This window comes from Cryptococcus neoformans, assembly GCF_000091045.1.
Source record: "Cryptococcus neoformans var. neoformans JEC21 chromosome 4 sequence".
Taxonomy (NCBI): Eukaryota; Fungi; Basidiomycota; class Tremellomycetes; order Tremellales; family Cryptococcaceae; genus Cryptococcus; species Cryptococcus deneoformans.
In genome coordinates this window covers 1547501-1575000 of record NC_006686.1, presented here as the reverse complement: position 1 = coordinate 1575000, position 27500 = coordinate 1547501, and the positions used below count along the sequence as shown (strand labels likewise).

The 27500-nt window shown below is 45.8% G+C and overlaps 7 protein-coding genes across 7 annotated transcripts in view; 4 read left to right on the top strand and 3 right to left on the bottom strand.

The window, feature by feature from the left end:
* Window positions 1–924: 924 nt before the first annotated feature.
* On the top strand, window positions 925–3940 carry CND05790 (STE20). The gene is made up of 10 exons (XM_570118.2): window positions 925–1124; window positions 1198–1541; window positions 1626–1877; window positions 1935–2267; window positions 2315–2553; window positions 2605–2887; window positions 2950–3049; window positions 3108–3442; window positions 3503–3571; window positions 3635–3940. Exons 2-10 carry the CDS (start codon window positions 1224–1226, stop codon window positions 3638–3640), a joined length of 1935 nt encoding a protein of 644 aa, XP_570118.1. The 5' UTR covers window positions 925–1124; window positions 1198–1223; the 3' UTR covers window positions 3641–3940.
* A 156-nt stretch (window positions 3941–4096) lies between these two features.
* CND05780 (MYO2-related) lies at window positions 4097–10376 on the bottom strand. Its single transcript, XM_024657107.1, has 18 exons — window positions 9709–10376; window positions 9588–9652; window positions 9500–9533; window positions 9278–9446; window positions 9009–9219; window positions 8380–8949; window positions 8219–8305; window positions 8135–8158; window positions 8000–8074; window positions 7271–7956; window positions 6797–7215; window positions 6647–6734; window positions 5452–6586; window positions 4848–5388; window positions 4765–4800; window positions 4627–4712; window positions 4309–4558; window positions 4097–4254 (listed from the first exon to the last, which is right to left on the bottom strand). The coding sequence occupies exons 1-18, from the start codon at window positions 10037–10039 to the stop codon at window positions 4196–4198; spliced, it is 4866 nt and encodes a 1621-aa protein (XP_024512625.1). The 5' UTR covers window positions 10040–10376; the 3' UTR covers window positions 4097–4195.
* An 888-nt stretch (window positions 10377–11264) lies between these two features.
* CND05770 (ETF1-related) lies at window positions 11265–12929 on the top strand. Its single transcript, XM_570494.2, has 8 exons — window positions 11265–11494; window positions 11541–11602; window positions 11658–11722; window positions 11775–11896; window positions 11955–12153; window positions 12202–12351; window positions 12415–12488; window positions 12542–12929. Exons 1-8 carry the CDS (start codon window positions 11330–11332, stop codon window positions 12743–12745), a joined length of 1041 nt encoding a protein of 346 aa, XP_570494.1. The 5' UTR covers window positions 11265–11329; the 3' UTR covers window positions 12746–12929.
* Window positions 12930–13588: 659 nt separating this feature from the next.
* Window positions 13589–18081, top strand: CND05760 (Ste11alpha protein). The gene is made up of 7 exons (XM_570496.2): window positions 13589–13718; window positions 13863–15550; window positions 15602–16756; window positions 16809–17039; window positions 17089–17346; window positions 17433–17623; window positions 17690–18081. Exons 2-7 carry the CDS (start codon window positions 13918–13920, stop codon window positions 17912–17914), a joined length of 3693 nt encoding a protein of 1230 aa, XP_570496.1. The 5' UTR covers window positions 13589–13718; window positions 13863–13917; the 3' UTR covers window positions 17915–18081.
* Window positions 18082–21290: 3209 nt separating this feature from the next.
* On the bottom strand, window positions 21291–21652 carry CND05750 (pheromone alpha). The gene is made up of 2 exons (XM_570122.1): window positions 21463–21652; window positions 21291–21406 (listed from the first exon to the last, which is right to left on the bottom strand). Exon 1 carries the CDS (start codon window positions 21603–21605, stop codon window positions 21489–21491), a length of 117 nt encoding a protein of 38 aa, XP_570122.1. The 5' UTR covers window positions 21606–21652; the 3' UTR covers window positions 21291–21406; window positions 21463–21488.
* Window positions 21653–23929: 2277 nt separating this feature from the next.
* Window positions 23930–26806, top strand: CND05740 (conserved hypothetical protein). The gene is made up of 9 exons (XM_024657106.1): window positions 23930–24072; window positions 24143–24328; window positions 24385–24571; window positions 24624–24770; window positions 24836–25516; window positions 25569–25722; window positions 25777–26195; window positions 26246–26654; window positions 26711–26806. Exons 1-8 carry the CDS (start codon window positions 23981–23983, stop codon window positions 26639–26641), a joined length of 2262 nt encoding a protein of 753 aa, XP_024512742.1. The 5' UTR covers window positions 23930–23980; the 3' UTR covers window positions 26642–26654; window positions 26711–26806.
* Window positions 26113–27500, bottom strand: part of CND05720 (conserved hypothetical protein) — a 4590-nt gene continuing 3202 nt past the window's right edge. The window contains exons 14-16 of the mRNA XM_024657105.1: window positions 27367–27500; window positions 27168–27314; window positions 26113–27104 (exon numbers count right to left, since the gene is read on the bottom strand). The exon at window positions 27367–27500 is cut by the window's right edge and continues 211 nt beyond it. Of these exons, the coding sequence (XP_024512813.1) occupies window positions 26769–27104; window positions 27168–27314; window positions 27367–27500 (617 nt within the window). The 3' untranslated portion in view covers window positions 26113–26768. The remainder of the gene's footprint in view (window positions 27105–27167; window positions 27315–27366) is intronic.

Below are 27500 nucleotides of genomic sequence, written 5' to 3'. Positions count from 1 at the left end.
AGTTATAAGTACGTGTATGAACAATTCAAAGTGAAATCCTAGGCTTCCCCCCCGGGTTGCGTCCGGATCAGGCGCGTGAACCGCGTGAATCAGTTCAACTACATTTAGGCATGCGTCAGGCGCGGCCGTTTGCCAAACTACGAAACAACAAAAAACCAAACATCAAACAACCCAACAAACAACAAACGCATTCAGTCATTTTCTTCTTCCACCACAGCTTCCTTCTTTATCCATCCATCTATCCATATCGCCCCTGATTATATACCGCCAATTAAATGATCTGTGTATCCTGCCACGCATATCTCCCTTTGCCTACTGACGGGGAAAAGCCGAAGGCCCCAAGCTGGCCTCATGGTGGAAGAAGCGAGCTGAGTCACAGGTGCGACTCCGTGGTGATGATATACGCCATCATGTGAATAGGTACGTAGACGGTAAGTTGCCAACTCAAAGGGAACAGAGGAGGAGCTACCGTCGAGTGCCATTTTTTGATGTGAAATTGTCTCTGTCTGTGTTTAAGAAGAGGAAGTCTGTTGTATCGGTTCCATCGGATGATTAATTTACTGTATTCTACTGTACTTATATATGTATATATGCATGGATAGGATCTTGCGTGAATAGGCTAAGCTTTCCAAGTAGCGAGTAACAGGACGCATTACAAGTGCATGAATGCATGTTTTGTCTTCTTCGTCCCTTGCGTGCCAGTGGCACGACATACATATGAGTCGCAATTAAGCAAGCTGTCCTTCAGTGAAGTGCCCCGCGACCATTTGTCGCAAGCCTTTGTTAGTTTACAGCCCGAAGGAGTGACCTTTCCATGCCTAAATGTATTTAAACTGATTCACGCGCCTGATCCGGACGCAACCCGGGGGGGAAGCCTAGGGAGAGTAATTCAAAGTCATAATGATGGGTATACAGTACTCGTAGTCAAAAACGCGTCGCGGAATCAAATGGGGGGTTACATTCTTTTACGTAGGTATACGAGTACGAGTCGAGTACTGTACTGGTACAGTTATTACTGGTGGTACAAGTGAGTACATACTACAAACGAAAGTAACAGCACGACTACCGACAGCGTTCATTTTTTGTCAGTCTTCGACGCACTTGACGTGTGAAAACTTCAGCTTGTAGGTGAAGCGCTTCCTGATCGTTCAAGTAATCTCACTACATGCGAAGCTGCGGAACTGATTAAACCTTTAGCTGCATGCGTAGCGACCCTTTGCGACATGGCTTTCAGTCCTTCTCTTACTCCTTCTCGACCAGCACCGGTGCCGCCTAGACGAGCTGCAGTCACAGCACCTTCTATACTTAGAGTTACCGACGGAGCAGCAGCCCCGCAATCCAATTTCTCCTCGACCTCCTACTCTCCGTCATTTTCGTATACCAATTCATCGATACAGTCGACAAAGCTTGTGGATACGACGCGCAGCAGGACGATTCGATCTGGTGCAGCTAGCATAAAGGAAGAAGGGCTGAGAGCATTCATGTGGAGTAAGAGGTGGCTAGTCCTAGGGTCTGCTGAACTTCGTATCTACAAAAATGAGGTAAGAATCCATGCGTGTTAATCACCATTTCGTCCAAATGAAACGTAGGGGAATGTTGTTATGAAGCTGATATCGGAGCCGCAGAATTCTCCTTCACCCGTTTACACCGTGTCTCTGGAGGACATACAAGATGTCCAACGAGTAGATATGAAGCCCTACTGTGTGGAAATTGAAACTGGCGACAAATTGCTTTACTTCGCTTTTCGCTCAGATAATGAGGTTTATGGGTGGATGGACGACATTTACAGCAGATCTCCGCGTTTGGGCGTATCCCAACCTACGAACTTCGTTCATCAGGTTCATGTTGGTTTCGACCCTAAGTCAGGGGGATTCACTGTAAGCCGCCCAAACGAATGATCCATCGTTCTAATGCTCTAATGCTCTCTCACGCAGGGTCTACCGCCTCAGTGGTCAAAACTTCTCACTTCATCTGCTATCACCAAAGAGGAAGCTGCCCGCAATCCAGAAGCTGTACTAGATGTTCTTCAATTTTACACCCAACAGCAAGCTGGCAATGTTCTCGAAGGATACCAACAGTTTCCTGTGCCAACTGTTTCAAATCAGTCGTTGACAACTGGTACTGCCGCTACGCGTTTCAAAGGCGTAGGTTTGGGTGGACAACAGCAACAGCAGCAACAGCTTCAATCAGTGCCATTCACGGCACCGGAGTCGTTAGAAGCGACCACTGTCGTGCCTGTTCGGCCATCGTTTGATACTGAAGAAAATGTAATACATCATCTGAGACTACGTATTGAAACTGACTTGTCTAGTAGACCTTGGCCCAGAAAGAGAAAGAAAAAATACTTAATTCACAGCACCAGCCTATGGAGTCCGTCTCACGGCCTGCAATGGCTAAATCTGATAAGGAGAAGGTTACGTGGAGTCCTGGCCCGACTATGGAGAAAAGAATCAGTACCATGAACGAAGTACAAATTATGGAAAAGCTGCGATCCGTTGTAAGTGCCAAGGACCCATCTCAGCTGTATTCGAAAATAAGGAAGATTGGCCAAGGGTGAGTGACCGCTGTGTCCCCTGAAGGAGCCGGTTTGACCAAACTTTTCAGGGCATCAGGAATGGTTTTCGTTGCCAAAACGCTGCTGAATGGCAAGAAGGTTGCTATTAAACAGATGGATTTATCTCAGCAGCCACGCAAAGAGCTGATCGTAAATGAGATCATTGTTATGCGGGAATCCCAACATCCAAACGTTGTTAACTTTCTTGATGCGTTCCTCGTACGAGGTTCAGAGCTTTGGGTTGTCATGGAGTATATGGAAGGAGGGGCACTCACAGACGTCATCGAGAATAATAAATTGGAAGAAAATCAGATTGCAGCGATATGCCTTGAAGTCAGTTCATCAAGATCAGTGACGGGGGTGGTGACTGACTGTGATGACCCTTCACTTTCTAGACCTGTCGCGGTTTACAACACTTACACTCTAGGTCCATCATTCATCGTGACATCAAGTCTGACAACCTTTTGATGAATACCCAAGGTGAAGTCAAGATAAGTTAGTTACCTTTACGTTCTGCAGCCCGGTTGCCCAAGCTGATATTGACGTCCCGTAGCCGATTTCGGCTTCTGCGCCAAACTTACGGACCAGAAGTCTAAGCGTGCTACTATGGTCGGAACGCCGTACTGGATGGCCCCTGAAGTTGTCAAGCAAAAGGAGTATGGTGCCAAGGTAGACATTTGGTCTTTGGGGATCATGGCTATAGAAATGATCGAAAACGAGCCTCCTTACCTCGATGAAGAGCCCCTTAAAGCTCTTTACCTGATAGCCACAAATGGCACTCCTACCTTGAAGTCACCCGAGAAACTTAGCCAGGATCTCAAACACTTCTTGAGCGTATGCCTTTGTGTAGATGTCGCGTTCCGGGCAACATCTACTGAGCTTTTAAAGGTGAGATAATTTTTATTTCTGAGATATATTCCGTTTGCAATAGCCCTGATTGTGTTTAAGCACGAGTTCTTGCAGTTAGCATGCTCTGTTCGAGATCTTGCCCCTTTACTGCGGTTCAAGCAAGGCACTGTGAGTTTTATTTATTCTGTATCAAATATGTATCAAAAGTGCTATTCGCTTATTATGAAGCAGCTGTAGATATGTAGTTGTCCTAGTCGCCGGTCATTCAGCTGTGTATATGTTAATGATGCTTGGCTTTTCTCGACTGCGTATAGGTGTTTTGTGATAATCGTGCCTGCTATCTTTCAAAGTCTATCTAGTGCCATCTGTTTCATCGCTCGCTCTCGAGAATCCCCAAATCTTGTCACTGTTTCTTTCACCCTCTGTAACAACGGCTTTGCTTATCTACATACACAATGTCAGCCTATCGCTTTGATATGATCGTTGATGGGGTTCTCTTCATGTTAAATTCGATTCATGGCAGGCATGAAATTTAGAAGAGACGAATATAAATAAAGAGTGCTGCTCGTTGCGCTTCATTTGATCGAAAGAACATTTTATTGGTTCTCCTGCTGCAGTTAATGGGTACTGTTCGGGGCTCGCGCGACCAATTTGCGAAGACGTTTCACAATCGCAATAAATCAAATTTTTCTTCAGACAGTTTTATCTACTTTATGAACGTCACATCATCGCATCGTTTAATCTCAAGCACGCAGAGAGCGTGGTAGCATGCAATATGAAGGACTAGACTCGCTAAGCTACGAGTGCCGCCAATCGTCGAACAGTTGGAATGTTGAGCCACGCTGGGACGTCTACCACGCAGGAATGATATGAGCGGCATCTAAATACGGAAAGAACACACTCACAGGTCTCCAAATTTACTATTTCTCTCGGTGGGGGTAACTGATATGGGCCCACATCGTCTGTTTCTGGCGCTAGCAGCAGCTGGTCATTTTTGTCCTCAGGCTTGACTCGAGCAGCGACGGCACGTAGGATCTCAGCGTTGAGAGGAGCTTCATAATCCGCAGTGTGATATTGGCTGATGAGTTTTTGAACTTGTGCAGGTGAAAGAATCCAGCAAACGTCAAAAAGGATGTCGATGTCATTCAGCGTAGCCTGACGAAATGGTAATTAGCGAACTTCGAACTCAATCAGTGGTCACCATCGTACGCTATTATACTTGCTTTTTTTAGTTGCAATAGTTTTGTAGCTTGCAAGAGATGCTCCAGTTGAAGAAGACCCTCGGGCATATCGTGGGCTTTGCACCACTCTTTACAGGCGAATATCAGCTCACAATCGCATAGAAGATGAGAATATCTAACCCTCAATCCGTGTGACGTTATACTGTATCTGCATAGCTTGGGAGAGGTCAGTGACAGACCATTCACCTGCGAAATGGACTTACCTCTTTTCCAGGAAGAGAAGTTCCGTCGCATGAGTAAATCATTGAAAGAGAGTTGCCCAATCAACTTGAGTAATTCAGTCATTACCTGATGAGTCACGCTCTCTTCCATGTAATAGATTTTCAAACACTTCCAGACCTTGTTCAGGAGGTTCAAAATATCGTCCATTTTAGCCGCTGGCTGTTGCGCGCCTCCAATACCGCCGAGCATCTTGGAAAACACTCCAGAGCCTTCAGATGTGATGAATCCGGGCAATGATTGGGACTCGATCAATGCAGGTACAACCATCTTGGACAGTTTTTTCTTGATCTCAAGCATGAAGGTGTGATAAATATTATACTCCAGAGAATCAAGATCATGCTTGACGACACCAAGCAAACGGATATAGCCGCGCCAGTCTGAATCGTGCCCGTTAGAGAAGTCATATCCCGGAACATAACCTTTCGATTCCTCATCTTCAGCGAAAGAAATGAACGACAGAATTTCCTGGATATTGGACAACCAGAAGATTCCTGGAATAATGATATCTTCGCCTTTAAATTCCTAAAATAGTTGGATGTCAGCATGTCAGAAGGTAACGATTTAGTCCTATGAATGATCACTTACCACGACATGGCGCTGCACAGCTGACATTACGACAGCCAAAAAACGCTCAGACTCTGACCTCATGTGTCTTTTCCACATTTCATTACTGACTAAGCTGATAAGATGTGCTGGGAACAAAACATCTTTAGCTGTTGGAGGTGCGTGCAAACTGGGGTTTGGGATTTTGAGCTGATAAATAAGACCTTGAAGAACATCATCATCAAGTGACACCTCATCCTCCAATAATCTGGTAATTTCATCTGAAGTATTGGCCAGTGAGGGCGAAAAAGGCAAATCCTGAGAGTCGCGCAGGTGCAGCGATATGTCTTGCGTGTATATGGTCGATGCTGCGCGAGGGTTGAGCTTCACAATTTGATTCGCATCTTGATTGCCACCTCCAACAAGCAAAGAACCGGCAGTCATCGAATGGCGTCTGTTACGCCGCCTAGCCAGAGGAATCTGGTCAGGTGCTGTGCCTAAACCGATAGTATTCTCAAAATGACGGAAACCCTGACCGGTAGACGGTGAAGACGGAACCTCTCGGGATCGGTTGCCCTTAGTCAAGGCGTTAAGAGTATTGGTCCGTGAAAGCTGTTCTCGTACATGAGACAGTTCTGTGCGCAACTGGTCAATGGTTGCCTTATCTCCAACGCTTTGACTGTTAGCGAGGTCAAGGGACGCTTTGGTTTCCTCAGTGGAGCATAATGCAGCATCAAGTTGTGCAGTAAGCAGTCGAATTTCCTCTCGTTGCTCAATGTCCTTGTCTGTCTTTCTGCGTAATTCAGACTCCACTTGCTCCTTCTGCGCAACGAGAGACTTGTAATTGCCACTTTCCGCTAAAGCGATTGAAAGCCTCTGTTCCAATTCCTGCCTTCCTATTAAAAGTTCGTTATTCCTTTGATTCAAGACTGCCGTCTCTCTCTCCAAAGCGGCAACTCGAGATACCAAATCCTTATTCTCACTGAGGCGCTTTTGAAGAGCTTGAGTGAGTTCAACTACCTTATTTTCAAGCTGATATGAAATCTCCTTCAATTTGGTGGCGGATTTTGCCTCAATTTTCAAGGAAACAAGTTCTCTCACGGCGAGCTTGCGGCGCCACTGTGATTGAAGAACGACAATACGTCTGACTTGAGTCTGATACTCACGCCGAGCCGCGCTACCAAAAGTACCATTAAGACAAGAGTACGGTTTATGTAGGAAAAGCTTTGGAACTCACCAGCTTCGGAAAAGACATTGCAAAGTCACAGCAGCAGTTAACTCCCTCATTTCATTTGCCCTTTTGCGTGCTAGATGACGACGGGCGACTGGCATTTTCATCGAATAAGCACGCTGCTAGATCAAAAGCCGTATTTTTTTCTTCACATACCCGTTTGAAGCCTTACAACATTCTCTTTCTCTTGAATATATCTTTTCCTGCTGAGATGGCCCCTTGCAGTACTCTGAATCCACAAAGTGACCTTGAGCTTTTTCAACTCGACCAGCTTCTTTCTAGACAGAACACCCCTCCACCAATTCTGAATCACTATAGCTCCTGACTTCAACTGGCTGTAGTGCTTATACGCAAGACGCCGCCGAATGTACTTTTGGATGGTAGTTGCAAGTTCATATTGCCTTCGTGAACGGAGGGATTCTAGGAAGGCTAAAGTGCCAGCCCGGAAAAAGATTTTTGTCAGACCAAGCTGATAGCGGTCATCGTTGTCAAGGGTTTTCTGAAGAATCAAGGAGCACAGTTGCTTAAGATCGAGACCTTGGTTCCACTCCTTTGAATGAAGCATCAGATGATATCTCAACAAAAAAACTGTCAGCATCAGCGCGCCTAACGTATGCACTCTGCACTCACCTTTCGGCGAATTGTGCATATTCCCACCGGGAGGGATAACCATTGCAGCTTATGCGAATGGTCTCCAAAACACCACATGCGCGAAGCTGGCTTAGAACTTGATGGGAATCCAGCTCCCAGGCCTTCTTCGCTTCGTTCGGTTTGATGCACCTAATATAATGGACATTGGTGTTATTAATGGTGTCCATCAAGCTCGTCAAAGAATTCTTGAACATCGAGCCCAGGGTCTGTTTGCGAGGCGTGACCCTTTTGGACATTACTAGAGGCGTTTTGAAGTTCTGCTGAGATGGCGCTTCTGAAGGTTTGAGCGCAAAAGCAAGTACTTCGCAAAGGAAGCCATTGGCTGAACTCTTCAGCAAAGAAAGGTGCTCTTCGGGCACCGAGTCCCGATTTTTTTCGACAAATCCTTCTACATCATATGTCACTTCATGTGCGTAATGTGTAATTGTGAAAGCGCCCTGCTGGAACCGCGGCTTTTTGAAAACTTGTTTTTGCCATGGTTGAACTAGCTGTTGATGTAGCTTGGTCGCAAACGAGGTATCTGATCCCCCTGGCAATCGAGATTCCTCATCAAGAAGTGCAAGCACTCCCATTTTGCCTTCTATGATATCAATGCAAGCCTGATTATCGGCAAACTCAATGAATTTCCAGCTGATTTGCTCTCGCACGTACTCTTCTTGTTCGAGCTAAGGCAGAAGAAGTTAATATCGTCCATGCGCCTTTACTTACCTTAAAAACATGGGCATAGAATTCTTGTTGAAGTTTCTCGTTTGCCCAGTTGATACAAAATTGTTCGAAAGAATTCTGTTTTCGAAGATCATCATCAGTTCGTAATTGCGCATGACTTTCGAGTAAGATGCTTACTTTGGTGAAGTGCTCAAACCCATACTGTTTACAGAGTTAAGACTGCCTGATCCGATATATTCATTGTGATGAAACTCTACTCACAATATCAAGTACGCCAATGAACTTCGTTGCATTGGAGCGTCCTCCATTATTCCCCCCTAGACTGTCGTTTACCACACAAACTAGCCACTGCGATTTCGATCAGCCACACCCCACGTCGAAAAGTCGAAAACGATTTAGTATCAGTTGGCGTAACGACTCACCTGGAATAAACTACTGTATATAAACTTAGCGACTGAGTCCCGTACAACCAAGGCTTGCGTGCTCCCCAAACTTGTCACTATCTTCTCGTTCCTGGTCGTCAACTGCTTCTTAATGATCCATTTCTTGAAATCTGAGAGCGGGATGCCGAGTAGATCGGTGGCAATGTTTAAGGCCGAGTCATCATCTGCTAAAGCTGCGTCGGTCCTTATTTGGGTTATTTTGATGTTACCCAAATGCAGTAGGGCGGCTAGTAACCTAAAAATATGCCATTGGCGCTCAATTGAGATCCCAACAGTTGACAATGCACTTTGGGTAACCGCAAACTCTTTGGAATCATCAACGCCTGGTATCGAGGTTGAAGTAGGCCCACCACCTGCAAGATATCCAAAGTCTCGAGGGGCCATTGATAACGAGAGATCCTTGCGCTCTTTCGAAGGAGCGCCGGCAAGCAATTGGTAAAAGATATGATAATTGCGCTCCGAGATAGGTTGGTAAGTTAATCGTGACCGCTCAAGGAGATAAGTTCTAATGCGAGCGCCAGTGATTTCGTTTGTTCTGTTGAACAAAATCTGCAAGGTCATTAGTTTATGTGAGGCATTAACAGAATGGTGAACCTGAAATTACGTGCCTCAATGTATTTCCCAAAGCGCGAACTGTTATCGTTCCGAGTTGTTTTGGCATTGCCAAATGCCTCCATAATAGGATTGCTTGCCAAGATCTGCTTTTCAATCTCGCTCATGCCATCCTCACCAACGACGGTCGACTGGGTCGAGCTGTCGTGGTGAGCTGACGCGAAGTATTTGAGGATATACTTGGCAGCTACTGTCTTGCCAGCTCCACTATCGAATGCGCTTGCTTGAGCACTGGGGTAGTGATCCATACGGAAACTCGACTCACCTTTCGCCACTGACGATAATAGTCTGATCCCCAGCACCAGTTGGATCAACACCTCCTCCACCGTCACCCCGCCGCATAGAATCAAGCGCTTCTTCTGCAATGGCAAAGACATGAGGTTCTCGCTCCCCTTTCTTTTGACCTGCGTACAGTTTCACAAAAGCTGTTTCATCTGGTCAAAAAGGTCTAAATTAGCGACGTACACTGTGATTTGAGGATACATACATATGTTGAGTGGAGTAAACGGATTCATGGAAAGCTGAGTTTAAGTTGTTAAGTCTCAAATAATGTTGCGGCTGGGAAACGGACATACCAAGACAATACCAGAGTATGTGTAAGGATAATGCTGCATGTACCGGGTAGCCATTGCATGCAAGACTGTAAGATAAAATATCAGCCAGGACCGCTCGAGAGCATCAACATAGCACACTCACCCGACGGCTCGTTGAGATTACTCAAATTGGCCAAGTCCTCTGCGGTCTCCAATGCAGGCGGATTTCTCAAAGCTGGCAAATAGTCCTGACCCAATGATGAAGTTGTGGTTCGTAGACTGGTCGGATCTGTTGTTGCGCTTTGTAAGGCAGACAATGGAAATTTGAGTGTCTCGTTCGTAGTAGGATCAGAGTCGTGAGACACGATCATAACGACTTCAGAAGAAGAATCCCCATCTGTCGGAAGATCGAGAGATTCGACGGTACCAGCCACCCACCCAGACGAAGGTTGGGATATCCATACTAGAGTCCCCTTTGAATATAAGGAAGTCATGTGTTAAAGGCGTCAAGTAATATGGAAGAAGGAAAGTACACGAGGACGTGGGTTGAGTTACCGAAATATCAGGTACCCCAAATCGACGTCAGATTATTGGGGTATCGTATGATGGCGAATTGTCGACTGTCGAAAGGTCGGGACTGGATATGATATTTCACTGAGTTTATGAGGTATATTCCTCTTGCCAGATGATATTTGGACAGGCCGTTGTGGCAAGATTCGGGATAAGAGGTGGATTTCTAAATTTATTGCTGTAGTGAGGGAAGCAAGGAGGGACGGGGGTGGCTGACGCGCAGCGATGAGTCGACGTACAGTTGGTTTTGAACCTTTCGTCGTCTTCTCGTTCGTTGCTTGTTGTCAGGCAGCAGCTGCACGCAGCCCAATACTACTACTGTATACGTAATAGTACGTTTCAGAATATTTATGGATTATTTCTTAAATTTCTAAGTGAGCCGGCCCCTGCCGCTCTTTTTTACCCACGTGGAGACAACGGAATCAAATATGAGATGAACACGAATTTTATGACCATATTATGCATGAAACTGGGATATTTAAAGGTCAAATATTCATCCCTAGGAAGAAAGGCTTGATTCTTCAGTATCGTCTTATGAAATGTTATGTCTTAAAATACCTCCATATGCATAAACAATGGTCGTTTGAAAATGGTCGAAAAAGGCCAAATTCACCCCGACAGTCTCACCCAAAAGTTGCATTTTGCGACAAGCCCCTCGACGGACATTTGGCTCGTCTGTTTTTTTTTGCGACAAGCCCCTCGAACGGACATTGCTCTCTCGTGACGAGACGAGCCAATGTCCGACGAGACGAGCCAATGTCCGTCGAGGGGCTTGCGTCGAGCCTACTGCCACCCAAATTTTAGAATTATTTAGCAAGAGAAAACTAGAAAATTCATATTAACGAAAATGGTTAATAATAGCCTTGCTTATAGGCCCGTTTTTATTAAGGTTTATAAGTATTACTTTGGAAGTGAAAGAGATGGTGACAACGGGGCTTCCGCGCACTTGCCACATCTTTCAAAAAGGATCAAACGGCGTGAAATGCCGAATCATAATAATCAACTTCCGAGCAGACTTGTTGCGTCGGGCATTATTCGGCTGGGAGAAAGCCGGCCGACGGTACAGCGAGGAGCTTCCGTGTCGCCTGAGCCTTGCATAGCGCCGTATCACATATAATGAACCAAATATTTAAATGCATCGCACTCTTGACTTTGCACACTCCGGTCCCGGTTTATCATTTCGTCCAGTACTCGCCACGTTCTACTTCCCCACTATGCTTTACAGATCAGCCCTAAGAGCTTCCCGATCTTTCACCCCTCGACTCGCATCAACGAACAGCAGGCTTGTCTCGTCCCTCGTCTTCCTCGAGCATAAAGCTGGGAAGCTCAATGAAGCTTCACTCAGTGCTGTGACTGCTGCTAAGACATTAGGCAATGACGTGAGTCTTTAAAGAGACGGTTTTGTACTCACTGGGCATTTCGCAGACACATGGCCTTCTTGTAGGCACCAAGTCCGAAATTGAAAATGTCCTTGATAGGACTAAAGAGTACAGTGATACAAATTTCATAATGAGTTACGCTCATTGAGCGGGATAATTGTAGGATCAAAGACCTATCCAAAATTTACTTGGCGACATCAGACACTTACTCGCACTCTCTCGCTGAACGTAAGTGCCCGTTACATGGATGCGATGCACGTCATTTACACCGACTTCTTAGCCCTAGCGTCCTTACTTGCCTCTATTGCATCAGCGAAGGATGTCTCCCACATTTTCGCAGCGCACACGGCTGTTGGAAAAAACATCTTTCCCAGATTGGCTGGATTGCTAGACACGTCTTTGGTGGGTCGTCCTAGAACACACAACGCATTTTTTAACTGAACTCCCATTACCACGGAAGATTGCCGATATTATTGCCCTTGAATCATCAGGCGACACTTTCACTCGACCAATTTATGCTGGTAATGCGGTTCTGACCATAAAATCGTCCCCCAAAGATTCTGTCAAAGTTGTGACTGTGCGATCTACAGCGTTTGACAAAGCAGCTGTTGCAAACGGATCTGCGGCCGTTGAGGATGTTGATATTATAACCGTTGACAGTGGGTTAATGTTGAATATCCATATTTCTTCCACTTATATCACACCAGCTCCTACTCAATTTGTTTCCGAAGAATTGACCGTATCTTCTCGCCCTGATCTAGCATCGGCTGCTAGAGTCGTATCCGGTGGTCGTGCACTCAAATCTAAAGAAAGCTTTGACACAATTTTGGACCCTCTTGCTGATTCACTTGGCGCTGGTGCGTTTCTTTAAATTCTGTCCTCCGAGTCTGTTTCAACTAACGCGGTTTGTCACCCATCAGCGGTTGGGGCATCGAGGGCTGCGGTAGATGCAGGATATGCCGATAACTCTCTTCAAGTTGGTCAAACAGGCAAGGTGAAGTACCGTTTCCCATGAAGTTGGTACATCGTTTTCTTAATTGTTTTCAGGTCGTTGCCCCTGAGCTATATGTTGCGATTGGTATTTCTGGCGCAATCCAACATCTGGCAGGCATGAAAGAATCAAAGATGATCATCGCGATCAACAAGGATCCGGATGCTCCTATCTTCCAAGTAGCTGATGTGGGACTTGTCGCGGATCTCTTTGAGTCCGTGCCTCAGTTAGTTAAAGAGATTGACAATGTCAAGGTCTAGACTTGAAAGAGCACGGGATGAGGCCAACGGAAGCAACGTCTGTATGCATTCCTGCGTTTTAACATTGTCCGTCATGTGGCGAGGCTCTTGACCTCCCGACTGCAATCGTAATACCTTGATTTTTCATTACCCGCAGTTTCGATACTACCTTAGGTGATCTTGCCATGAATGTGTGCAACTAGCTTTTCTGCATCATATACTAAATTGGAGGAGGACGATAGACCGCCTCCAGTGAGTGCCATGTTCCCTCTTCTTCTGTGCGGTGCGAGTGAACGTTCGCGTACTGTCTAGAGAGTTGACAAACTATACATCAGCTGACCCCTGTATAGTTATAATTAAGTATGCTACTAAAAAATGTAAAAATGGTTCCGTAAATATGGCTAAGAAGCGTGCTCATTATGGGATTAGTTTTACTAATCGTCGATTAGATGATGTTTTTATTACTCTTGCATGAAGTAGAATCCAATGCATAGAGTACCATCACTGGATAATAGTGCTGGCTTGGGGCTACATGTACATATAATTATCATCTATCCTCCATAGTAAAAGGCCATATACTACAAGGTCCATATGCATGACCTTCGACCTTGACGATAATTATATGTACATGTAGCCCCAAGCCAGTACTATTATCCAGGGGTGGTACTCTATGCATTGGATTCTACTTCATGCAAGAGTAATAAAAACATCATCTAATCGACGATTAGTAAAACTAATCCCATAATGAGCACGCTTCTTAGCCATATTTACGGAACCATTTTTACATTTTTTAGTAGCATACTTAATTATAACTATACAGGGGTGCACCGCAGTCACTTTCAGATTTAACACTCACATATACAAATAATTGACTACTGTTGCGTACCATATTATCATACTCAAACATTCTCATCAGGTCTCCTAGCGCCCCCGTTCTGCGTGCATCAGTTAGGCCATCTAGCTATCGGTTTGTGATGGCTTAAAGCTGTGACTTGTAAGTCGTTCAGTCTCACACTCTGCATGAATGTAAGCACGGCCGGGCGGAAAGGGCCACGGCCCATCCTATCCCGATGTCATCTATCATCAATCGGTGTACTGTTGCTGAAAGTTTGTAACTTATATGTTCATTGGGTTGCAGACTTGACGACTATTACGTATATATCACTCAAATCAGATTTCGCACAACACTCTTAATGAGCAGCTTTACACCAGCCTTCAGGCTGCATCATACTCACTCATCTTCTGTCTCGCCAACTGCTTCCAACGACGTTGCACCAAGTTCGCCTACCCCAAATCAGCCACATCAGTTAGCTGCTCGTTCTCCCCTGTACGCCACTTCTCCTAATTGCGCCAGTAAAATCACCAAGGGGTCCTCATTGTCTTCTTCAACCGCTCACCATGGCCTCAAATATGTCCGGCCCTCGACATCCCCGCTTCTAAGGTCGCCAAAAGGCGAATCGTTTTCAGCTTACCTCGGTAATTGGGGTTCTCAAGAGCTCATCACCTTTCTGAACATTCACAAATGTGGACAGTACTTAGCTATATTCCAAAAGAACGATATCAATGGCAAAATATTGTTAGATCTTGATATGACTGCACTCAAAAGCATGGGTATTGGCAAGATCAGCGAACGGGTAAGGCTTATTGGTGGTATCAAAGATCTTAGGAGGTGTGTCGCGGATGAATCAATCAGGGCGCCCTTCACTCAGCGTAGTTATCCATCCGAACGAACGTTGCTTCCAAGTCTCCCGTCACATAGCAACGTCTTGCTGGATAAATGGGATTGCTCAAGTTCAGCCTCCCGTTTGGGCAAACGGCAAATAACCTTGCGGCCTCCACCTCTTGATCTTCAGGGCCATATGCCTCCTAGATTGCTATCACATGCGTCCCTGGGCATTGCTACGATCGACACTCATGACATCCACACGACGAACTCAAAAATAGAAGTCTACATCCAACAAAATCCGCCTGGCCAGCCCCAATCTATGCCTACTAAACGTTCGGATAGCTTGACCCTTTGCGCAGCACCATCTCGCAATGTCGGGCGACGATCTCCAAGTTCTCGCCATTTTGAAGGCTGCAAGTCACAGACCGATGGCCTCACTACACTGAATCTGACGTTGGATCGGCAAGTGCCTTCGTCCACCATGAACAATGTGACGCTCCGGGAAGATTGCCACTTGCAGCGAGAGGAAAGGCTGCCATTATCTCATCAAGTCCCGCACTCCAGGAACGCATTCGCATCTCCTCACAAGACGTCGCTTTCGGGCCGATGCCCCCTCGCACGCGGTGATACTACTTCACATCAGCCCTCTGGACCAGCCATCGCAGAACAGGACAGCCCTGTAAATTATAGGATCTCAAATACCGTCACAAATACCAAAGAGATCTCCCAAGGAGATTTGAAGCAACCATTTGTAATGAAGTCATTAGAGTCTCAGTCACACCTGTTAGCGGGTGTGTCCGATATGAGCCATGACCCAGTGACAGATGGTTTTAAGCCCAAAGGAAAGGCTAGCGTCCCTTTGACTGTTATGTCTTCCTCGGATATCTCTGCAGTGAATGCGAACCCCGCGGCATTATCTCTTGCCGACCTTCGTCGGCAGCTCGTCAAATTTATAAACACAGAAGATGACACCATTCGTACTGTCAATGTAATGCATGTGACAAGCGGAGTAGAAATACTGGAAAGGGCTCTTAAAAAATTTGGGAAATTCGGAACTGGCATACACGGCAGCCCGGACGTATATGGCGACGAAGACGGTGACGGAACCTTGGAAATTGATGGTTGGGAAGTATACACTGAAAGCACCCCCGACGAAAGCTGTGAGTTATTTCCGCACTTGGTATGTATGTATCTTAATTGTGCAACCGCAGCCAAACCTTTATCGGAATTTAATCTGCTCAAGACATGTACATTCCATCGCGAAGGAACGGCTATCCAAGACAAAGGATTGTTTTTGCGCAAGAAACAGCGAATGCAAAAACGGAAAAATATCCAAGATTTCTTTGGTGAAACACCGCCTCCTTCTATGTCTCCTACTTCTCCAACCCTCATCACAGGGCCTCATTTGAGTCTTGTGCAAGGCAAATCGCAACCTACATCAGGATCTGCTTTTTCTTCTTCAAGTAGACTATCCACTTTGACACACAAGGGTCGAAATCGGGCCAGTATGATCAGCGTGATGTCCGGCTTGGGGGTACCAATAATTAACACGCTTCCCTCTCCCCAGGGCAACGGGCTTCGTCTCACCGGATCAGTACATTCTCACGAGAAAAAATCTATGTACAACTTCTTTGGGCATCGACCCCCTAGCGAACTAATATCGAATCACCTGACGGATTATTTTCCCTCGGCAAAAAAGAGCGATGTCGAAAAGGCCCGACATAGTCTACTCCGCTTAAGCGGCGGTACAGTCGCATATAAGAAGAGCGGGATTTATGAAGGGGATAGCACACCTGATCATTGGTCGAAGCCCGGAGATAATCAACCTCCTTCACTTCCTCCTTTCGAGCCCTCACAGGACACACTGTCTGACTCACTTCAAGCATTTGCATCCTCGACTCCTGTACATCTATCCCGCCCAAAACATACCGTAGCTTTGCGTCGAAGGCGCGACTCTGATAGCTCCTCCCGCTCGCATACGTCCATGTTGATGCAGACACGACGAAATCGGGATCACAGCGACACCACTAGTTTGTTGACCGTTGATGAAATCACCGCCGAAGTTGAGAACCGGAGGGTCAGTACAATACAAAGAGGAGACTACATTGAGGAAACGGAAGATTCATCGTCTATCGAAGGAGATACGTTACCCCAGGACGACGAGAGCAAAGGGGTTTTGCGTGCGATTTGCAGTGATAGCAACAAGCTTGTTGACAGTGGAAAGAGTTACCAAGGAGATAGTGATATTGACCAACAACATGAGTTAGAAGACGAAGAAGAAGACAAATTAGACGACGACGAAGAGGAGGAAGAAGAAGAAGAGGAGGAGGACAACGAACAGGGGAAAGCTTTTACGTCTACCGGTTGTGCGTTGTCAGATCTTGCAATCACAAAGCTGAACTAATGTTTAGCTTACAGCCAAGAGAATAATCAAATGGATCAAAGGAGCTCTGATTGGCGCTGGGTCTTTCGGATCTGTTTACTTAGGCATGGATGCACAGTCTGGTTTACTTATGGCTGTCAAACAAGTAGAGCTATCCGCCGGGAGTGCCAAAAACGAAGACAGAAAGAGAAGTATGCTCTCTGCTCTGGAGCGTGAGATTGAGTTGCTCAAAGAGCTTCAGCACGAGAATATTGTTCAGTATTTAGGTAAGAATTCGTTTTGGTGGAAAATGTGGACGCTGACTCCTTTATCAAGATTCCTCGGTTGACGCTAATCATCTCAATATTTTTCTTGAGTATGTTCCAGGCGGCTCAGTTGCAGCGCTCCTCAACAACTACGGCGCATTTGAGGAAGCGTTAGTTCGAAATTTTGTACGTCAAATCCTTACAGGGCTGAATTACTTGCATATGAGAGGGATTGTACACAGGGATATCAAAGGCGCCAATATCCTGGTAGATAACAAGGGGGGAATCAAGATATCGGACTTCGGTATCAGCAAAAAAGTTGAGAACAGTGAGTATTGACAAAGCACAACTTCGAATAGACCTCCTGAATGGCGTTATACTGACTGATTACTCCATTGATTTGCTATACCCAAGGTCTAATCACTGGCCTCCGTACTAACCGCCCGTCGCTCCAAGGTTCAGTTTTTTGGATGGCCCCAGAAGTTGTTAAGCAGACCTCATATTCACCGAAGGCAGATATCTGGAGTGTCGGCTGCTTGGTAGTTGAGATGTTGACGGGAACTCATCCATGGGCCGATCTTACACAGATGCAGGCCATTTTCCGAGTCAGTAGGGGCATAGAGTTCTGAGCAACAGTTTGAAATTGAAGCTCGCTGACGTACCCCTTCTAGATTGGCTCATTAGCCCGTCCTGCTCCGCCCTCTGATATCTCTGTACAGGCCGATGAGTTCCTCCGCAAGACTTTCGAAATTGAACACGCCAAACGCCCCACAGCTGCTCAACTCTTAAAGCATCCGTTCATTGGCAGTCCGCGAGTCCGGACAGCAGCATCGAATTTCATCAACGGAGCTATCGCCTCCGAGACAATGGAAGTGCAAGTCGTAGAAGAATCGTGAAAGACTAGATCTCGGTTGGATCGATATATGATGGGCATACATTTTCTGTATATTTTATAGATGCCCGGTTGATGTTTTATCAGATAAAATATATGTCGTGTCCATGGAGAATAATATGTTATTTTCACCCTTATGGCCTTTGACCCCACCTGACGATGTGCATCATGGACTATGATCATTTTAATATTGACATTTATGCATATATACAGACACTGGGTACAGGCTCAGAAACTTGTGATTTCAGCAGTAGTAATAAAGGCTGTAGCTGAAAGTTTTGTTCTCGAAACTCTTCTCACCACCAGCAGCTTCTGAATGGTATAATAACAAAACTGTAACAAAAATGGATTAAGAAAATGGGTGCATTCAAAGTGCGATTATTTCCCCGATTATTTCAGCGATTTTGCGATTATAAACGCGATTTCGGCGATTAATCGAACCACCTCTGGAGGTGGTTCTACTCTTTCTGAGGGGTAAGTTAATTATTAGCTGTCTGACGTATTCACAAATTACACGGCGTCGGCAGGCTCAGTGCCGTGACATGGAGACCATCGATCTTTCTTAAAACTGGGCCCTACAATTCAACCCATTGGCCATCGTGAAAGGGAAAAGACAAAAGACTTGTACTTTTTCAACGGAGACACGAAGTGGTGTATTGAAAATGTTCAGATCATGATCATGTCGCTGGCCCCATCGTTCTACGTATGTAAGCGTGTGATGCGCTGGGCTGGGTCTTAATTCACCACATAGATCGTCATCCCAAACCAGTTACTGTAAAGTATTCCCATCGGCATTGGAATGGGGGACAAAACCTAGCACTCAAAGGGGTATGAGGTTACCTCTAGTAGTTCTCATTAGGTTGGGTGGTTTGTTGGACAGTACATGTGATTTATATGTTGTTGCTATGACGAACAATGGATCAGAATGTCACTTTGTGTAGTTTGAAGGAGTGCGCAATTTAAGAGAGGGGGTTTCGGTAGTTTACCTGTTGAGATAGATGGCGTAGATGAATAAATGATGTGTTGTGACTCGGGCCCGGTGTTTGACGTATTATCAAGGCTAGGAGGAGGCATTCTCATTGGGATTTGGAGCTGAGTAAGTGTCTACTGTCAACTTTCGAAATAAAGAGGTCCATATTGCAAGAGCGCATTGGAACTACCTGGGCGCTCAATAAGACCGTAAGGCATAGGATTGCTCCATAGGGACTTTTTGTACCGTTCCTGCCTCATCCTGAAATGACGATGTTAGCAGAGGATGTGAGTTCTATAATTGATGATGGGTAGTTACGCCCTTCAGCGAGATGGGATCTAGGAATACCATCCATATTCTCCCTCGCTGGTGATAAATCAGAATGAAATGGAGGTGTAAAAAGTGGCGGCTTTTCTCGCTCACACGTTGAGATTTTTTACTTCCATAGGTTTCCTGTATGGTCCCACGGCCGCTGCTAGGTTCTATTTCAGAGCTTGCATGGTAGCCGCGACGTCATCCACTGTAGGGAGATTGTATCGACGATGATCATGTTGTTTCGGGTTTAGTAGGCGTGAGCGGATTTGCCTACAGCGGAAACGTTAGCTATATTATACAACTGTGAAGTAAAACGCACTTACATGAGGCTCTCGCTGCAGTCTTGCCTTAACTGTTAGGAGTTATTTGATATAAAAATCTACACACAGCGACATCTGCTGAATCCGCCTGAGGATTGCCGATCACAGTAGTTGACGGCATTTCAACTCTGTCAAGTTGGTGGACTCTGCTATCTTCGTTAAGGCCGATCACAGTAGTTGAAGGCATTTCAATTCTGTTAAGTTGCTGGACTCTGCTATCTTCGTTAAGTTCGGACATACCGACCTGAGCATAAATAGAGGCGTCTCCAGGCGCAGACAAAAGGAATCTGATGAGATGATAAGACTCGGCTGCAAATGGGTAACAGATCGAATGCCTTTGAGTCCCCAGACGGATTGATGTCGATGTTTGAAGCCAATAGACGGCATAGCCAAAGCGCGGTTATAGCTGCGAAGGTCGCTTCTGAAGCCGGCTGCATTCTAGGTGATTTCACAGAGGTATGATCAAGGGGACTGGGTAGAAGGGAGGCGTACCTTCCGAATTACTGGTCGAAAGCTTAGCTCGTAAAGTTCAGGTTCAGGATCTGTAGGCAGAGGTAGCTGTACAGCTTCATTGGCACATCATGTATTGTAGGGTTAGCAGCTGGAGAGCTTTGCCACTTCCGGTCGCCATCCGCATGCTCGTCTATCCAAAATCTAACATGATATTTTGGGCATAATACGTCACAGGCAGCCAAGTTATGGCGATTGCTGTTTGTTGTTTGGTTCGAGGGGCCATAAAACTCGGGGGCACGTCACCGCCAGGGAGAGGATTTGGAGGACGGTGACGGTTGGATGAGTGTGACTGAGGAGGTACAGTTGAAGAAGGCGGGTCTCCAGGGTGTTTAGGGACAGGGGATGGAAAGAGGAGTCGTCGGGATAGGTGCGTTTTAGCGGAATAAAGGCAGTTAAAGCAGTTTATAGTGCAGTAGAAGGTCCAGGAATCCGTGGCATGAGAAGATACGTATAACAGAAGAAGAAACGTAAAGGAAGTTCTAGAAACGGAAGGTTATTCCACGAACGACGACGAATAGGGAAGCTCACGGTGCGATTTTTTTTCTAATCGATTTTTATAAAAATCGGCGATTTAGCTGTGAGTGGCCCAGGTGACGTTAATAATTTCAAACCGATTTCTGGACCTCGGAGTTAGGTAAATCTCCGTCTACAAAGAGATGACCAGAGGTTCAAATCTCCAGAAAAAGCGAGAAGTTCCATGTCATGACATCAGGCAAAAATCGATAGAAAATCGATGTCAAAAGGTCGATTTTTTTTTAATCGATTTTTTTGTAATTAGGATTATTAACAAAAATCGATCAAAAATCGATGGAAAATCGATGGTTAATTAAGCGCCAAAAATCGACGATTTTTGAAAAAAAATCGCATCGTGAGCTTCCCTAATGAAACCGGGGCGGCGGCGATATCCGCCATGCATATGAAAAAAAAAAATCCATGCCTTCAGGCACGGTCACGATTTTTTTTGGCGACGTTTTTCATGTCCATGGTTCGATGCATGCACGTCTGAAAAGGGTATAGACATGTAGAGACGATTTTCGTCTACGTAACGGTGGCGGTTGAATGGGAGGTTGTGGGGGTCACGGATGAGAACGAAGGCGAAAAGTGAGGAAATTTTCAAAGGTGACACGGGGAATATTAATATATAAAGATAAGTTAGATTCTGTTTGTATATTTTGTCTCCCTGAAACCGAGGGATTGATCTGCTGGATGGTAGATATGATGCTTTTGGACCACTGTTTCTTTCGTTCTTATTTGTCTAAATGGACTACTTTATATTTATACATGATGTCAATACCATCTAAACAAGTCCCATACGCTTCGTTACCATCTGTCCGACGATATGCTTCGACCTAGTCTTGCGATATGATGCGAATACCAGCTATGATTAAATATGAGCAACTTCGTAATGCTTTGCAAAGTAGAATAGCGACTAACACGCGCGTGCAGAGGGGACGTTGGGTCTAGGCGATGACACAAAGGGTCATGCCACCAGGGTGGGCCTCCTGGTTGCGAGGAGCTTCAGAAGAGGAAGTGGCGGCAGAAGTGAAGGTGGTGAAGATGGCAGTGAAGGCGTCCATTATTGTAACTGGTTGTGGAGTAGCGATGGTTGGTTGCTGGTCGGTAGTGAGGATTGAGTTGCTGTCTAATGAGCGAGAAAAAGGGGGAAGCCTCGAGCTTTTTATATGCCATTGCACTGTGGTGAGGGCACCGGGTAATACTTTGATGATAATTTGAGAGCTTGCCGAAGAACAATAAGAACTACATATCCTGCCGGAGAACAATAGAACATTTTGAAAGCCTTTGCCGATTAAACAAAAAGACACTCGGCGCTGATGCTGGAGAAACAACAAAAGAAAACTTAGGTTTTGGCGGAATCTGCAAAAAGCGTAAAAGGCCTCTCTCTTTCATTGTTTCTTTGGCATCAGCGCCGAGTGTCTTTTTGTTTAATGTGTCTTTTTGTTTAATCGGCAAAGGCTTTCAAAATGTTCTATTGTTCTCCGGCAGGATATGTAGTTCTTTATTGTTTTTCGGCAAGCTCTTAAATTATCATCAAAGTATTACCGGGTGCCCTCACCACAGTGCAATGGCATACAAAAAGCTCGAGGCTCATTAGTCCAGCTCCTGTTCCTTCAGGCCTGGCTATTCGTTCCTCATAAGTCCAGATTCTGTTTCGTCAGCCTGGCAATTCCTCCATCTAGCTCTGCTAGACTAGATACCTTTACTTTCTATTGTCGAGTCCTACATCATCCGAGTTGAGCGCCGCGCAGCTACGCTGACTGAGACGTGACGCCTGTGACACTTTAGCATCACATCCCAAGCTTCAAACTTAATGCTACAAGTACAACTGTAGACGAACGATCGAGAACACAACTAAAGTAGCATAGGGTGCTTTCCAGCTTCCTCGAGGACACAGATGCAGCTGCAATTTCACGGACTTGTCAGAGGGCTATCTCTTCCAGCAATAGCCTTCAACGGATAAGTGAGGAGGACGGAAGGTAATGAGAGGAGAGGACAACAATAGTGGATCGACGAGTACTTACAACTATGAAATGGCAGTCATACACATCTCAACCTCTGCTGACTCCTCGTTCTCACATTAACCAGTTCCACATCTATCTGCGTCGTCGGAACTCTGTAGCAAAGAAGCTTGTAGAAGGTTGACGATTTCTTTATCTCCGTGTATCTCCTTGCCCTCTCGAAGACTGATGAACAAGGCCGCGGCCGTAGATAATGAGGTATGCTCGGACGCGGACTGAAGCGGAATAAGGAAGGGTCATAGCCATAACCATGCTGACAAGGAAAGGAAATGGTTAAGAATGAGTACGGATAAAGAAGGTAAGGGCCTGTTCGGCAACCGCGAAAAGTGATGACTTTGCCAAAGTCACCAGCCAAATTTGATTCCGTCCAAAAAAGTCACGACGTGAGATCACCGCCGTGACTTTGACGCTTTCGTCCTGTTCGGCGTCGAGTATGACTTTTGTCCCAAAATCACCGGACAAACTCACCTCGATTTTGAGGCGAGTTTGAAAAAAGGCCAAACTCACCAGTCAAAGTCACCAGGTACGCGCACGGTTCGATTCAGATTTTTGGTCCCGGGAGAAAGTCAAATCACTGGTCACAGCAAAAACTCATACCCTTCTGAAAGTCACAGAAATTTTTTGAAACGCGCAAGAAGTTGCCGAACAGGCCCAAAGGTAGGGCGGAGATTATTTTTTGGGAGGTCGAGCGGCGATAGCCACGTGACATGACACCACTACCTACTACTGCCTGTTAATGAAACCTGTATGCCACACAAATTGGCTCGTTCATCAGAACCGCTGGCAACGAACGAGATGGACCATACCAGTAATAATAGATGCAACCAGTACTGCTGTGGAAAATCGAACAAAACGGCCAACTGAAATGATCAATGGCCCCTCCGACGAATGAAAAGCCAGACGAAATGGTCTGGATGGAGTGGTAGGCACGGTAGTACTTACACGGGATGTTTTTGATTCCTCTTATGGGTGGAATGTATTATTAGTGATTATGAGCTTACGATTGACAGTCGTTCATTAATAAGGCGTGACAATTAGAATTGTAATATGATGCGTACTCATTCTCTTCTCCGTAGGACGAGTATCAAGAGCCATCCTTCTTGCCCGTCACATCATTTGCTTTCTTCAGGAAGATAAGTGATCAAGAGAAAATTTCAGCAACATCACAGACCATGTAATCTTGTTACTGGGTATCAACGCAAACAAATGGCTGGCGTACATTCTCGTAAAAAGACCGACTTTCATGCCAGCCAGCAACAGTGTAACTTGGTCTGCCACATATTTTGGCGAGTAATAATGCCGCATACTGCCGACTATTTGGGATCTTTTGTCCTTAAACTGAAACTAAAAAGTATTGAGCCTCGTTGATCATCTCTCTTTCATCTTCTACTTCGCTTCACTATCCAGCTTCCAAGATGTCCGCCGCCGACCTAGACTATTTTTCAGAAGATGAGCAGCGTGAGATTGAAGCTGAGCTCGACACTGGCTTCAAGGACATTGAGGAAAAGTGCGTGATCTCCATCAAATGATTGCGACCTTTTGTGACCATGGATTTGACTGATTCACCACCATTTTAGGTATGCTGTGACCGCCCAGAAGGGCTTTGAGACGATGTTGGTCGTCGACAACATTCCTATCGTAGACGGTAGTAAGAAGCAGAGACTGTTGGAGCGATTGAGACAGACATTCGCCAAAGTGGGCGCGCCCATCGAGGAGGAAAGTATAGACATGCCTTGGAACGCAGCAGCTGGTACTAACAAAGGGTACCGGATCGTCAATTCCTGTTTCATTATATATGTTGACTTCTCTTTTCCAATAGTTTCGTTTTCCTGACATACCCCGATGTGAAGGAAGCGGAAAATGCCGTCCACACTCTCGACGGTGTATCCTTTGGTAAAAACGTGCTGCACGTAAATCGATTTGGAGACATTCAACGCTTCGCCAGTATGCCTGTTGGAGAGGGCGATCTGCCATCGGGCTGGAAAGAAAAGGAGTATATTGAGAAGGTGAAGTTTGGTAACTGTCTTATGCTGTCGGAAGCGACTAACATTTTATCAGGATTACTTGCGAAATTGGCTTGGGGATATTGCTGGGAGAGACCAGTATGTAACCTTCTGGGAAACAGAGGTTACTGTCTGGTGGAACGGACGCAATGGAACCGCCGAGGCATTAAAGGGGCCCGACGGTAAACCTGTGAAGAACAGTGTGGGTCTGATTTGTATCTGTTAATCATCAGTTTGGTTGTCATGATGTTGACAGCTTAAATTTAGAAATGGGGTGAGTTGTACCTACAGTGGTCCACCATGGGAACCTACTTGGCTTCGCTTCATCGTGTTGGCGTTGCCCTATGGTCCGGTCCCAAACTCGATGGACCCATTGGCGTCAATGTGCTCAGATTCACTCACCCCAATGTTCGGCTTATCCAATTTTCCCCCTGCGAGAATTATCTCGTTACCTGGTCAGAAGATCCTCTTCCAAATTATGAGAATCATCCCAATGCAGCTCTGCGAGACACTTTCGGTCCTGAAGACGAAGGAAACCAGTATGTCATTTGGGACATCAAGACGACACGTGTTCTTCGGACATTCCCTGGTGATAAATCTGCAATTGGGGTAGATGATACTCAATCCCGCATGTCGTGGCCAACCTTCAAGTGGTCTGCGGATGACTCGTATATCGCTAAGTGCAATGTCGGCGCGGGGATTTCAGTGTATGAACTGCCCACTATGGGATTGTTGGATAGAAAGAGTATCAAAATCGAGGGGGTACAAGACTTTGAATGGTGTCCTATGAGCCAGAAGGATTTGATAGCGAGACAAGAAGGAAAGGGAAAGGAGTGTGTTCTAGCCTTCTGGACCCCTGAAGCTCAGAATCAGCCCGCTAGAGTGAACATAATGGCTGTACCAAGCCGGACGATCTTGAGATCAAAGAACCTGTTTAATGTCTCTGAAGTACGTGTCATTATTAGCGTGATATCAACTTGCTGATTTTTCTCTATCCCAGTGTAAATTCTATTGGCAGAGTCAAGGTGATTTCCTTTGTGTAAAGGTTGATCGCCATGCTCGAAAGGCCAAATCCAAAAAGGCAACTTCGTGCAATTTAGAAATTTTCCGCATGCGCGAGAAAGATTACCCTGTGGAGGTTCTTGAATTTAAAGGCATGTTCATCCAGTTAGAGCTTGTTAATTGAGGCAGCTGACCTCTGTCTCCAGATTACGTTCCGCAATTTGCATGGGAGCCTTCGGGCACTCGCTTTGCCATCGTTCTCCAAGCAGAAACAAATCTTCCATCGGTCTCAGGGGCGTCGACCAAGTACAGCATCGATTTCTATCAGCTTGATTCCAAGAAGGGAGATTTCATCGCAATTAAACATCTTGACAGCAAAATGGCCAATACTCTCGTCTGGTCACCCAAGGGTCGTCATATCGCATTGGCCACCATAGGATCGTCCAGCAAGTATGATATCGAATTCTGGGACCTTGACTTCACTATCGACGAAAGGCGAGAGGCTGCTGAGCTTGGGGCTAACGTAACTATGTTGGGCACTGGGGAACATTACGGCATCACAGAGATTGCTTGGGATCCTAGTGGACGGTACATTGCGACTTCTGCATCTACATGGCGACAGTCCGTGAGTGATAATTGTTGCTGTCAGGATTATTAATCTAATATACTTTACAGCCTGAGCCTGGCTTTTCTATTTGGGATTTCAAAGGTCAACAACTTCTGCACGAATCACGGGATCGTTTCAAGCAGTTCCTTTGGCGGCCTCGTCCTCCTACGCTGCTTAGTAAGGATCAGATTAAGAAGGTCAGAAAGGAACTTCGAGAATATTCGCGACAGTTTGATGAAGAAGATGCTGCGGAGGAGAACCGAGGGAGTGCCGAGAAGCTCGCCCAGCGTCGCAGAGAGATCGGCGAGTGGAATGCTTGGAGGACTAGGAACAACGACAGGCTGGCTTTTGAACGCGAGAACAGAGGCAAGTCAAAGGCAAAGATCGATGTTAAAGGGCAGGAGGCACGGGTTGAGGAGTGGGTCGAAGAACTTATCGATGAGACTGAGGAATTGTCGATGTAACTTCAGTGGTCTCGTATGATGCATCTTTTTTGTAACAAATTGTCTATCCCTGAATCTGCTATCTGTTAGTGCTTGTGCATTACTACCGCCTATTCATCAATCAATAAGAAATACGATGTACTTGGGGCTAATTTTGGTTCTTAAACCAACATAAATGGCAGAGCAGTCGCAATTGTTGTTCTCGTCCTTGTCCATCCTTCGCAGTCTTGGGGACTATTCCCATATCTCTTGGAAGTTCTTTAGCGGATGCCGCATCGGATTGTACGGTTCCGTCGTTGTCTTTATGCCACATTGGGCTATCAGATACTCCGCAAAGATCGCACTTTTCTACGTTTGTTTCTGTTTCTTCTAACTTCAACGATGATGGCGTGATGAGCTCCAATCGCTTAGCCTTGCGCAACAGCGGGAACGCAGAGTTCCAAGTCGGAGATTTGTAGGCGCCGATGTACACTTGGAACGCAGTCTGAAAACATCTTGTTAGTAGATGCTTACATCAGTGAAATCTTTAAATACTGTTCCCACGCACTTCACCACCATCTGGCTCGACATCAAAGATCTCATGAATAACGCGTCCGCTGAGGTCATGCGATTTGCACCACACTCCTGCGCTCATAACACCTTCGCTGTCTTTAAATTTGACAACAATCTCGTTGTGCGACTTTCCCGGTTTCGCCTGAGTTATGGATCAATCAACCGTGCCGTGAAATACTTAATAAAGAGCTTACAAGGTTGAATTCAAACCCCAACGTCAAACCGGATTGCCATGCACAGGACGCATGGAATTCTACATCGCATTCGCTACAGTTGATGACTGCTCCATCGCTTTGGCCGCACAACGAACATGCGGCCATCCACCGGT